This window comes from Heterodontus francisci, chromosome 3, assembly GCF_036365525.1.
Source record: "Heterodontus francisci isolate sHetFra1 chromosome 3, sHetFra1.hap1, whole genome shotgun sequence".
NCBI lineage: Eukaryota > Metazoa > Chordata > Chondrichthyes > Heterodontiformes > Heterodontidae > Heterodontus > Heterodontus francisci.
Genome location: NC_090373.1, coordinates 37356079 through 37369046, shown reverse-complemented (window position 1 = coordinate 37369046; position 12968 = coordinate 37356079). Strand labels below are relative to the sequence as shown.

General features: G+C 39.2%; 1 protein-coding gene across 1 annotated transcript in view; it reads left to right on the top strand.

The window, feature by feature from the left end:
- eloal (elongin A, like) overlaps positions 1-5764 on the top strand; it is a 122508-nt gene extending 116744 nt beyond the window's left edge. Inside the window, exons 9-11 of the mRNA XM_068028469.1 lie at positions 586-709; positions 3690-3823; positions 5423-5764. Of these exons, the coding sequence (XP_067884570.1) occupies positions 586-709; positions 3690-3823; positions 5423-5484 (320 nt within the window). The 3' untranslated portion in view covers positions 5485-5764. The remainder of the gene's footprint in view (positions 1-585; positions 710-3689; positions 3824-5422) is intronic.
- Positions 5765-12968: the final 7204 nt, after the last annotated feature.

Sequence of the window (12968 nt, the reverse complement as noted above, 5' to 3'; positions counted from 1 at the left end):
GCTGAGAGAGACAGATTTTTGCTGTCTCAGGGAATCAAGGGATATGGGGATCTGGCGGGAAACTTGAGTTGAGTAGTATGGTATTGAATGGTGGAGTGGGCTTGAGGGGCAGGAGGGTCTCCTTGCTCTTTTCTTGCATTCTTATGTTCTTGTAATTTCCAAGCCAGAGGCTTTACACATTCTCTACGGTATCTATAACTTATGACTGTTGGATGTTGCATTTTTGGGTTATAGATGGAGAATATTCTCAATTTTGTTAGGGTTCCTACACTGATTTTAACCTTGGGCATATATTTGACCCTGACAACTGACAATAATATCTTTCATATTTCACCACATGTCTATAAAATGAGATGAATGCAAATTCAGTTTGAAAATAGTTTATATTTGCTGTAGAGAAATCTGACTTGTGCTTGCTACTGTAGTAGAGAAGATAACATAAAATTACCAGTCAATTAAAACATGCCATTAGAACCTCATTAGCATAGCAATAAGAAATAATGTCCATTTTATTGGCTCAGCAAGCATTCAGTGTGATAGAATATGCCAGAAATGTAATAATTTGATCAATCATTCTGTCTTCAGGACGTCAAGTGAAATTAGCATACGTAAATACTTCTGCAAAACCGCCAAGAAACATTCTGCGACAACAAGGAAGGTATGGCACTGCAGGCTCTGCCCTTCAAAGTTCTCCCTTTGCCAAGCACAAGTAAGCATTCTTCCTGCACTATGTGCACCAAAAAACTGAAAAAGAAGGTCTTGGTGTTTCCATTTTCAAAATGAAAATTGCAAATAATGAACCTTTTATTAATCACTGGTTAGGATCCAGCTGGAATATTGTGGCTAATTCTACATATCACACTTTATAAGAAGAAGGATATCAAGGCTTGGAGAGGGTACAGAGGAGATTAACTAGAGTGGTGGCAGGGTTAAGGGCTTCATTTATGAGACAAGAAAAGCTGGTGGTGGTCTCCTTAGAGTAGAGAAGTTTGAGGGAAGATCTATTAGAGTTGTTCAGAATCATGAAGGATTCTGATAGAGAAACTATATTCAATGGCTGAATAGTCAATAACCAGAGAACACAGATTTAAGGTAATTGGCAAAGGACATGAGGGAGGGGAAAAGATGTAGTGTGCTATGATCTGGAAAGCACTGCCTGAAAGGGTGGAAGCAGATTCAGTGACCACTTTCAAAAGGGAATTGGGTAAATACTCGAAAGGGATAAATTTACAGAGCTATGAGGAAAGAGTAGCAGAGTTGAACTAATTAGATAGCTCTTTGAAGGACCTAGCACCGGCACGATGGGCCAAATGCACATCTCTGTGGTGTATCATTGTATGATTCTGTGCTTTGCATTCCTGATAGTGTGAAAACGTGATGCCTGCTTTACTCTGTGCACCAACATCATCCAATATCATCCAAAATACAAGAGACATTACTGAAGTGGACTAAAATATTTACTTTTTGCATTCTTTAAAAAAAAACTTCAGGGTACAATTTCAGAAAATATAATGCCTGAAGAGAGGAAGGTCACGTGACCCTTTTTGAAGTTTGAATCTGAGAGAATGCAACTTGAGTAAATTTGGTTGCTGTTTATTTTAAAATGCACAAAGATTTCACTTCAATGTTCAGTTTTTCTGGTGATTACAGTCAATGTTGTGTAATGATTTGTTTGGCACAAGCTTTTTGTGGGCAATTGTTCTGTGGGTAGTTAATAGTTTGGTTAAAAAAGATGATTTTTGGCAGCATTTATTTCAACAACTTTCTATTTTTATTTTTAAACTTGTCTCTTTATGGGTTTCTAATGAGATATACAATGGAAAGAAAATGCTCTGGGGATTGATGTGATGTGAATTGTTTCATTAATTTGGAAGATAATGTAGCTTGATACAACTGAGCTTTATACAGCATTATGTTGAGCACTTTCATATGTGTATACCACTGAATAGAAATACATTGTTTTTTTAGTGATATAGTGGAGGATTTTTTCTTAATATGGATAGATCAGATATTAAATTTTGTAGTGGCATTTGTGATTTCGTTCACAGCTCATTATAGACTCGCTTCTAGTGTAGCTTGCTTTCTGATTCACCTTGGGTTTTGTGCAATGCTGGTCACTGTAAACTGTAGTAAAATTGTACTTTGTTATTGATCATTATTCCTTTTGGTGATGGGATGCTACCCTAGATAGTTTTGATGCTTAATTTATTTGACTTATTCTACTGATCAGTGAACTGTGTTGAATTACTCAATCAAGTAATCTAAATTGAATTGTTTTGTTTGCATCGTGGTCCAGAGCTGACCTCCTTTTAATATGTCTGGTTTATGGTAATAGAAATGGAATACTGAGTTCCAGTGCTTTTTTTTTAATTCATTCATGGGATGTAGGTGTCACTGGCCAGGCCAGCATTCACCGCCCATCCCTAATTGCCCTTGAGAAAGTGGTGATGAGCTGCCTTCTTGAACCGCTGCAGTCCATTTGGGGTAGGTACACCCACAGTGCTGTTAGGAAGGGAGTTCTAGGATTTTGACCCAGCGACAGTGAAGGAACGGCGATCTAGTTCCAAGTCAGGATGGTGTGTGACTTGGAGGGGAACTTGCAGGTGGTGGTGTTCCCATGTATTTGCTGCCCTTGTCCTTCTAGTTGGTAGAGGTTGTGGGTTTGGAAGGTGCTGTTTAAGGAGACTTGGTGCATTGCTGCATTGCTGCAGTGCATCTTGTAGATGGTACACACTGCTGCCACTGTGCGTCAGTGGTGGAGGGAGTGAATGTTTGTAGATGGGGTGCCAGTCAAGTGGGCTGCTTTGTCCTGGATGGTGTCGAGCTTCTTGAGTGTTGTTGGAGCTGCACCCATCCAGGCAAGTGTTGAGGTTAAATCTGGATGGTTAGCAATGCAGAAGAAATGGTGGGAACTTTTAAACTATAAATGTAAAAAAATTCTCTGTACTGCAGTAAGAATAACTTGCCCTTGTTATAAATGAGAAGGAAGCTTGTGAACACTGTTTGGTTCCCAAAAAACTACCATCTTTTATCATACTTCTAGCTTGCCATTTTTATTTACTGTTGATTTGTCTTTTACAAATATTATTTGTAATTTCAGATTTGAAAATTAAGTTCATCATTTATGCATCCATAACCAAGTCAGCCATAACTATGATGATGGTAAATGTAACTGGAGAGCTGCATGTTGTTTTAAAAGGATAATCAATTGATGTTGGGGTGCGGTTGAGATTTGGAATTTAGAGCACAGTTGAGCTATAACCTATGCCGAAACATTTTTTGGAAAGGGGAATATATGCTGTGCAATGGACAAGATGTTGGCCAGCTTTCACATAATCTGGTATGTCTGTCTGGATTGTAGAATTCTTCTGGCATTGTATTCTTTCTATTTTGAACCAGCTTTATTGAGGTCCATTCTTAATGGTGGGAGGGGAGAAGATTTCTCACCTTATCCCCAAGCTCCCTTTGCGATTTTAAAAATATGCAAATCTATGATGTATGTGAGTCCTTTTGGCTTCAGTGAGGTGTGAGGATAGGAAATGGTAAAAACTGAAAGTTCACGATCAGTGATCTGCACTAACTCCAGTCAACATTAAGAACTGTATGAAGAAGGATGGTTAATTTTTTTCACTAATAGAGCATGTATGATACATTTTCTAAGCTGCATCTGAAATATTTTTCTCACCTAGGAAGAAGTCCATTGGGAGCGCAGAAAATTCTAGCTTTGCTGGAGGAAGTGGCTCTTCTGATAGAACAAAGAACAACAGTAGCTATGTTGCTCCAAGCAATCATTCAGGCCCAGATGCAAAAAGGCATGCTAAAAGTAAGTAAAGCAAACAATTTTCAAAAAGCACTAACATAGCTTTTGTGAATGAAAAAAAGTGATGAAATGATATTTCAAATTGTTCTAAAGCCTACACTGCAGTGATAAACTCAACTTGAGATAAACACAGAAAGTAAGTTTGTGGCTTTGCACTTATTAAAATAAAATAATAAAAGAACAGGATGCTGGAGTTTAGCATTGATTCGAGACTGTCCTTCAAATGTGTATCCCAAAGGCCAGTTACAAACGTTGCTACTGATCGACTGGAAGAAGTAACTTCTCTCCCTGGGTACTGATCCATTGGTCAGTTATGCAGTAGCATTGATACTGGACCAGACTAGATTGTGTAACATAAAGTGTAGAGATGGATGGAGCAGCGACCTGAGGAGAAAATTGGTGCCCTGGTGAAAGTAAACTTTAGGTGTTGTTTCAAATTACTTAATACAGTCAATAAAAGGATTATAGGAAAAAGGTGACCTAGTAGGTCTTGCTGTGATAATTATAGGATGGAAATGTGAATTATGGCCTCATCCGACTCAGTTATGAAAATTGTGACTGAGAGAATGTTGCAATGGTTTTAGTTCCAAATCTTGGTTCCAAACCTTGAAAGATGCATTTTGTCTGAGTGCAGGTTATAAGCCAGAGGCATTATATTTGCACTTGGGCTGAACTTAGTGCAGCTGGTGGGACTCCTGGCACCGGGTTGAAAAGGCGGTGGGAACCCTACCTCGATCATTCGGAGCCTCCCCACCCCCGGCTCTATTTAACAGTGCCCAGGCAATTGACTGCCTGGCGCCGGGATTCCTGTTCCTTTAAAGACGGGAATCTGGCCAACAGCTCAGTAGTATCGGCTGCAGCACCAAGAATAGTGGCCACTGCCGGTACTGCAGGAGACCTGGGAACTAGGCCTGACATCGGAGACCCGGACCCCAGGTAAGTGAGGTGGGGCCACTGGAGCCAGTCCAAGAGGCAGTGGCGTTGGGAGGGAAGGATGGTTTTGGCGGGGGGAGGTGTTGTTCAGGGAGGTGGCTTATTTTCTGCTGGGGGCCCTCTATGGGCCACAGATCGTCTATGGAAGAGGGCTCCCTCCACCAAGGCTGCAGGGAGGTCGCCTTGTTCTACTGGGCGACCTCCCCGCATGGCAGAGCTCTCACTAAGCCAGTGGCAACTGGAGGAGGCCCTTAAGTGGCTGATAATAGGCCTCTTCAAGGTCTCGATTGGTTTCTGAGTGGAAAGGCTATCAGTGGCCTGTCCTGCCCCTGACTAAATTGCGGTGCAACAGGAAGGTGACGGGCCCTACATCTTCCGCCTCCCTTCGCAACTTTATGGGGCCCCCTGCCTCCTCGCCCATCTTTGGGGGCCCCCATTAAACCTAGTTGCTTGAATATTGTAGCTTTAGAGGAGTTTGTTCTCCCAATTCCATTGTTAAATTTAGATTGTCTATTTCGAGAATTTTCTTTTTTGACGTTTTAGCACTTCCATAATGGATCAGTTTTTTGGAAATGCACAATGTATTAATAACTGTAACACAGTCTGGATGGTGAGATCTCTTTGGAGCTAGTCATGGTTTTCTTAAAGAAAAATGTTTTTCTTTTTCAGAAGTTGCACCAATGATGGCAAAATCTTTAAGGGCCTTTAAGAACAGATTGGGTCCACGATAAATATGCTTGGTAGCTGCTTGACCTACTTATGTTGTATATAAGAATATTCCATCAGAAGATGGAGCATTTACTTACTATTATTTTTGTATACTATTTTGACCAATAAGTGCGTCTTGCACATATTTATTTTCCGGGAGAAAACTGATTATTTGCAAAGTTCTGGAGTAAGTGTGGTATGAACTTAAAGACAAATCAAGATGTGAGATTGAAATGATTTAAAGTTTCTCGAACAATTCTAATTGATGTCTGTGTACCCGATTCACATCACATTCAGAATAAAAGCTGAAAATTATTTTGTTACCCTCAAGGTGTTTGTAGTGTGCAATGTCTAATTCATTCATTTTTCATATGGTTGCATTATTTGGATGTGGTAGTCTACCATTTGGATGTGACTGTAGGCCACTTACCTCCCTATTTCAACACATTTACAGTTTTAAGCACAGCTACTGAAGTCATACAATAAAGAGTATGTTTCATGATGGTTGTCAACAAAAAATACTAAATCTAGTTCGGTTACCCGTGTTTGTGGCTACCCAGGTTTTCCAGTTGAGGGTCCTTACGAGAAATAGATTCCTGTGATACTTTTATTCATCACAAGAGCTTGATTTTGAGATTCTAGATGGATCATCATCAACATCAGATATGATCCGTCCTTCTATTCACTTTGGAGTCACAGAACTTAAAATCCTCAAAGTGGAATTTGGCATGACTGTACACTACTGTAGCTTCAGAAGCTGTCTAGGTTTCTGCAGAATGTTGGCTTCATTTTTAAAGCCAGTTGTTGTAATAGCTTTGCAAACCATCTTGGAATGGTTTGTTTTACATTAATAACTTCAGTTGACTGGCCATCCTTCCTGCTGTTATGGCCAAATAAATATTGCATTTAATAACAAACTGCTTAATGATTAATGTTAAATGATCATGGAAAACCTCCGTTGAACATACTTACAAACAAGGCAGCTGATCTTTCATTGCACACGTCCATTCTTTGCTGCTGCTTGTAGCTACTCCTATCAGGAGATCTGCTATCATGGTCCATCACGCTCGTCTATCTTGTACCATCCTCTCTCCACTGTAACTCGTCTGCAACCGCTCTGTGACATCCGTCATCCAACTTTTGCCTAGGTCAAACCCTCTTTCTGCTGCCTTCCACTTTGCACTCTAGAAGAGATCTCTCTAGTTTTACAGCCCTGATCAAATGGTTGAAATACTGACATTTTCTTTTCTGGATGTCACTTCTTGAGTTCTTTTTGCTCTTGCAATTTCAAGCACCTCTTCATTTGTCTTATGATCTGCACAAAGAATTTTAAGCACATGTCTTAGCATCCACATTTCAAAGGCCTCCATTTTCTTTCACAGATCTTTACTTATTGTCCAGGTTTCTGAGGCATATAGGAAAGTGGATAGAATGTAGCATCTTAACTAATGCTGCATTAAATTCTTGGGTTGTATGTGCACACCAGATGGAATTTCATCCTTGAGTAGTGTCTTCCATTTTAGTATCAAAAATGGTAGGAGCTTGACAGCATCTGCTATAATGGCATGTGTTACTGTAGATTGCTGATTTCCACTGACTGTTTTCATTTACAGAGATGTTGCTAGGCATAACATTCCACACTGGAATTTCACCTGCAATACCCACTTGACTGAAGTATAATTGTACTGTTTACATGTATTGTGGTGAATAGGCAGTTTTGGTTATATTTCTAATAAGTAAGTCTATACATTTTATATCTTTGCATCAGAGTCTGGTAGTCATTTTCAAATGTTGAGTACAGCTAGCTACTTCCTCAAGCTTCAGAGAATATAAATTGCAGTCCAATATTTCAAACAGACACATCGAAGTCATGCCAATAACCCCTCAACACCTCAGCTGGGACAGATGCTTTTGAAGCCTACTGAAAGTGGAATGTATTTGTGTGGGTAAAACTACATTTTGATTGCCTTTAATCTGGGAATCTAACGAGGCCTTGAATCAGGTCTAAGGGAGACACCCCATGATTCTTTGTAGTCCATTTGATGGTTAGCTCTTCAGCTAAAAGTTGGTTGTGGATTTATGTTTGGCAGCCTTTGCCCATGATTACCTGGAAAAAGGTTGCCATTCATTCTGAAGCCAGCAGCAACAGAGCAGGCCAGAGACTTGGCAGCGAGTAGCTGTGGAAGATGCAAGGGACCAGGCTTCAAGTTTTATGATGTTGGAGCAGGAGCATCTTTGCTGTTTTTGGTATTCTGAGAACAATAATTACCGTAAACCAATATTTTTATTTAACACTGCTCAATAAATCTTAATTGCAATTTGTAGTTGGTACCACCTTTCAAAGGTGAGGAAATCATGGGCTCACTACATTTACTTAAATAACGAGCAAAAAAAAATGCATTTGGTTTTGTGGTGTGCAGGCTCACTTACAATGTGGTTGGTGACATTTGAAGCTGGGGAATGTACTTAGAGTTCTAAAAATCCTAAACATAACATCATGTAGGGTTGTTACTATTTTCATCTCAAGGTCAGCTGAGACATGTTGGCTGTTTGTCATATATTACTGTGACAAAAAAAAAAACAAAAAACTAAAGGGTCTCATGGAACTGTACCCCCATCATCTGCCCACCTTGAACTCATTTTCAGGTAGTTTCTTTTAGGTTTTAGGGTACTCACTATCTTTCACCTCAATGCAAGTTCAAGGACCAGGAAATAGAATTCTGATTCTAACTATTAATAATAAACACACTCATTATCATCTCTGAGATTAGTGTCAAGAACTATCAGGCATATAACACTTCAAGGCTGGTCAGTGGACTTCTTTCCACCACTCACCCCATAATAGACTGCACGGAGTTCCTAAAGTGCTACACTGTAGCTTGTACTTGTATGGTTAACGACTGGACCAATACTTTATTACTTTCTGTTGCTAGATCTGCTTGTTTAGTCATTATGTCAACTGCTGTCATTCGGTCCACATGTCAATTAATATCTTTTAATACACCCCACATGAGTGCTTATTGGGATTCTCTGTAGCTTTTAATCCCTTATTTCTTTTTCAATCTTTATTCCAAAAGGAACTTCTTCCCCAGCTACACTGAAGTCCATTCAGCAAGTGACATTCCTTTCTCACATTCACCCCTAAGGCACTCTAGTACAATATTATAATTCTACAATGCTAACTAACTTATTCTATTTAACAATCTCTCTGTACCCATGTTTAGATTTTGGTGTTATGCAGTTGGTCTTTTGTTTGAATGGATTGTCATTGGATAATCTTACCACCCTGCTTTTCTTGTACAAAGTGGTTCATCCAACTCCTGCTGAATTTTGGGTCAATGCCATGTTTTGCCATTCATGCTTTTTATAATTGAGATGCCATGTAGCTTGTCTTTCTCTTCCTCCAACAATGCTCATTTTTCTCAATCCAGATTAAATTCACAGGCAGCAGAATGATTTATTTTCTGCAAAAAGCTGCAATTTTTTTTTCAGCTCTACTGGCTTCCTGTTCCACTTGCATTAATCATGTGAGCGTTGCTATGTTGTTCTGGCATAGTAAATCGGAAATGTTATCTTAAGTGAAGTTCTGTTTACTAGCTGTGCACAGACCACAGATTTTTTTTTTTGCATACAAAAAAAATTTGGTCTCTGTCAAAGTTATGCTTGTTTTGTATCACATATATTGAGTGGATGCTCATCAATTTAAGTGAATACATGGTTTATTCTCAAAGTGGCTGAATAACCTAGTTCTCTGAGTTGTATGTCTTCAGTTGTTAAAGCCCCAGGCTCCAGAATTACTTCCCTGAACCTCACTGTCTCTCTACTATCCTGCTTTTAAGACCCTCTTTAAAACTTACCCTGACCAAGCTTTTGGTCATCTTTCCTAATGTCATCTTATGTGCCTTTTTGTCAGATTTTACCTGATCACACCTGTGAAGCACCATGATACTTTTTAAACTATGCTAAAGCCACTATATAAAAGCAGAAAATATTTGGATAAATATCTCTGAAGTATGATGGCTTTCAATCTTGTTTATCTAGTTTTTTATATGTATAAAAAGGTCAATACAAAGATTGAGAACTTTGTATCTTAGTTACATAAATAGCGGAAGCAATATCATACTAATAAATGAGTCACTTTGTTCGTGCAGTCATGTGGTATGAGTTTTTCTATGTCACTAAGAAGGATCAATTGCTGAACAAAGTTGAATGAAAAAGAAGCAGTTTGAATGAAATGGGTAATGTGGCTCTGATACTGGACTAGCAACTGGGAAGTAATGAGTTTAAATTCCATTATGAAACATTGTGAAATTGATTTCAGTAAGTCTGGTCATTTGTGGTCTGGCACCGGAAAAATTTAGCTATTGCTCTTAAACTAAACTTGTTTATTGATTTTCAAGGAAGTGAATTTGCCACCCCAAACTGGTCTGATGTACATGACTCCAGCTCGAGTCTTAATACTCAAATAGCCTAGCGAACTAAAGGATGGGCAATAAATTTAGCATTGGCAGCATTCCCATCTTAAGGGCAAATATTTTTTAAAATACCGTTATTAGCCAGCATAGCATGAAAGCCTCGTGTAATACCAGAAACTCTGTAACTTGTCCTGTTTTCAGCTGGTTCTACTGTGCAGGCAGCTGAACAAGTCTTAAATCAAATACTGTTTTACATAGAGTAACCACAGTGGCCAGTGGACCTGCTTTGAGCTAACTGCACATCGCGTGATAACATGCATGTATACATTCCGTGTGTATTGGATGTGGTCTGTACTTGTTTATGTCCGCAGATGAAATTCAGCACCATCCATAGCTTCTCCCTGCTATTACTGTTCTGGAAGAATGTATCTGCTGCACATTGTGGGGGAGAATTCTTGTTTAAGTTTTGTACAATTTGGCCTGCAGTGCGCACGGTGAATTTAATCACCTGAAGCAATATTAGGTAAGAGTTAGGAGAGGTGTTGGAGAGAATTTGAGAGGCAAGCAAAGAGTGCCTCCCTCCATACATTAAAAATGCAGGGGAAAGAGTTGCTCTGTCACTGTGGCAGCTATGCCCACTCTTTTAAAATTAATGGCTCAGATAGTAAGTGGCTGACCAAAGTACTAGGTGCAGAAAATACAGCCTTGAGTTGAATCTCGTATTGGCTACCAGTTAGTGACCTGCTTTTCTTTCTTGCTCACTCTCACTCGCTCTCCTTGCTGTGGAAGAATGCAATCTGGTGTCTGCCCAAAAGGGTCGCTGACTTTGTGAAGTTTTCATTTTTGATTCAATGATGTCTTGCACAAGTCATGTGATAAGATGTTGACATTGTGCCATATCTAGAAATGAGAGAGATCTTCCATCCTGATTCGAAGCTGTCCAGTCCTGACTGCAAGGCTCCTTGAGTAGACCCTTATGTGAGACATAATTGCAGTCAGAACATTTTGAAGACATATAATTGTTACTGGGCCACCAAGGTTTCCATTGCAGCCAGCATTCTGGTTGATGTTTCCAATATAGTTGAATGCAATGAAATAATTTTTCTGGTCCATCACTTTTTTCATCTTGGAGATGTTTGTCTTGGCTTACCAGTTGAAAGCACCTTTTACCTTTTTCTAATCATCTTGATGTCATCAAAATTCTTTGTTGATAGAGATAGCATTTAGATTTTGCCTTGTTTCCTTCATCATGTCTCCTGGTGTATAAATTTAGTTGTTGTGTTACGATGTTAAAGGGCTCAATAGTACCTCCATGACCAGGACACCTTTTATGTTTTCCATGGTCTTAACTTACAAGTTTATGACCTGTATCTTTGCATAACAACCCATCTGGTGTATTCTAGGGGTCAGAGGTTTAGTTTTCTATTAAGGTGTTAAATTATGATTCCTATGGCTGAGGTATAGGTGGGTGGATTAATATTCTACGGCTGGGACTCCTGCTGTTGATCAGAAAGTGCTGCATTTCTGCCTGGGCAACAGTGAGAAGCTTTCACAAAAAATACATTGGACTGGAGAGGGACCACTGGACAGAAGATCTTTCAGCTCAATGTTCTTTGCTATCCACCTAGCCCTGTATTTGCCTCATATTTCAAATTTTTATCTACTCTTTCAATAAAAAAAGTTTGACTAAATTGCTCCTTGTTGTAAAGCATTTCACTCTCTGCAGGTCAGATTGGGGGAATTTTTTCTGTAGTCAAATGGTCTTTTCCTGACCAACCTAACAAAATTGTTCAGAATTAAAACTTTCATTTTGGCCAGCACTGTTCTAGTGGGAATCATTATTTCAAGTCTTTCCTCATAGTCCTATCCCAGCTTTGGTGTTGTTTGGTGAAACTAAGCCCAATGCACTCTATTGCTTTAATATCCTTGCAGTAATGTGATGCCTAAAATTGTGCACTGTTAATTGGGACCTCATAATTGCTGTGCAAAAATTAATTAACTTTTTTTTCAGTATTCTCTAATCTGCAAAATCGTTGTTACTGTATTCTATTTTCTCTCGTACCATCATTATTTGTTCCTCATACTGTAGTGTTTACCAATGCTGCAGTGTCATAGACTTTGTGACCAGTTTTATGTGTACACTCCAGAAGGAATGTGCATGCCTAATCTTGAAATGATGACCTGCTTGATTCTAATAAGTTGCACAGTATGTTGGATTTTGAGACGTCAATTAACCCTTTAAACGCTTCAAGTTCTGAAGTGAATGGACATGATAAACCTTATTGGTGTTGGTGGTATGATCAGGTGAGGAGGGGTCAAAGGGCTTCTCTCTTGTCCCTCTCCTTGTTTGATCATAAGTATTCTCTCTCTAAAGTAAATATGCTAGCTAATTCAATGTTTCACCTGTTCATTATAGAACCGATTGGACAGTTCTTGAGTTTAACGAAGAGGTTAGCTTTATTGTACTTAAATCGATCTAAGTAAAGTAATAAACTACGTTCCAACTTTCCCACGCATATACAAATAAGTTAGAGTGGGGAAGGATAGATTGGAGTCAGGAGCAAATAAAAGGGGTATACAATCTGTGGAGGTTGGTGACTTGGTTGTCTTCTAGAGGAGACTGGCCAGACAATTTGACTCCCTCTCGATGCATTGGAATGTAGTAGATTTTGATATAAAGTTCAGTGGCCATTTTAGTTATTAACAGTCAGCTTTTAAAAAAATGCAATTCCTGGTTCCAGCTGCTGGATTAAAAAAAAAAATCATTCAGCCTAGCATGTATGCATGCATGGATTAATGCTGGCACCCTTTTGGATGGACTCTGATGTCGTTAATGGCTCAGTGCAATGTGCAGGCTGTGTTGTCAGGACACATTTTGTTCAGTGTAAGTAAGACTTGACATGCTAATATCCAAGCACAATAGCATTATCATTGCCCCCTGGCTAGCAGTGCAATCTCCATGTAACTACTCCCTGTTTATGTCCCAGATTCTATTGGGTCAGTTATGTAATATCTCTACAATCTTTCTGCATGAAGAATCCCTCCCTTATATTTTCTTTACACAGCAAAGCTTATTGACACCAATCATTACC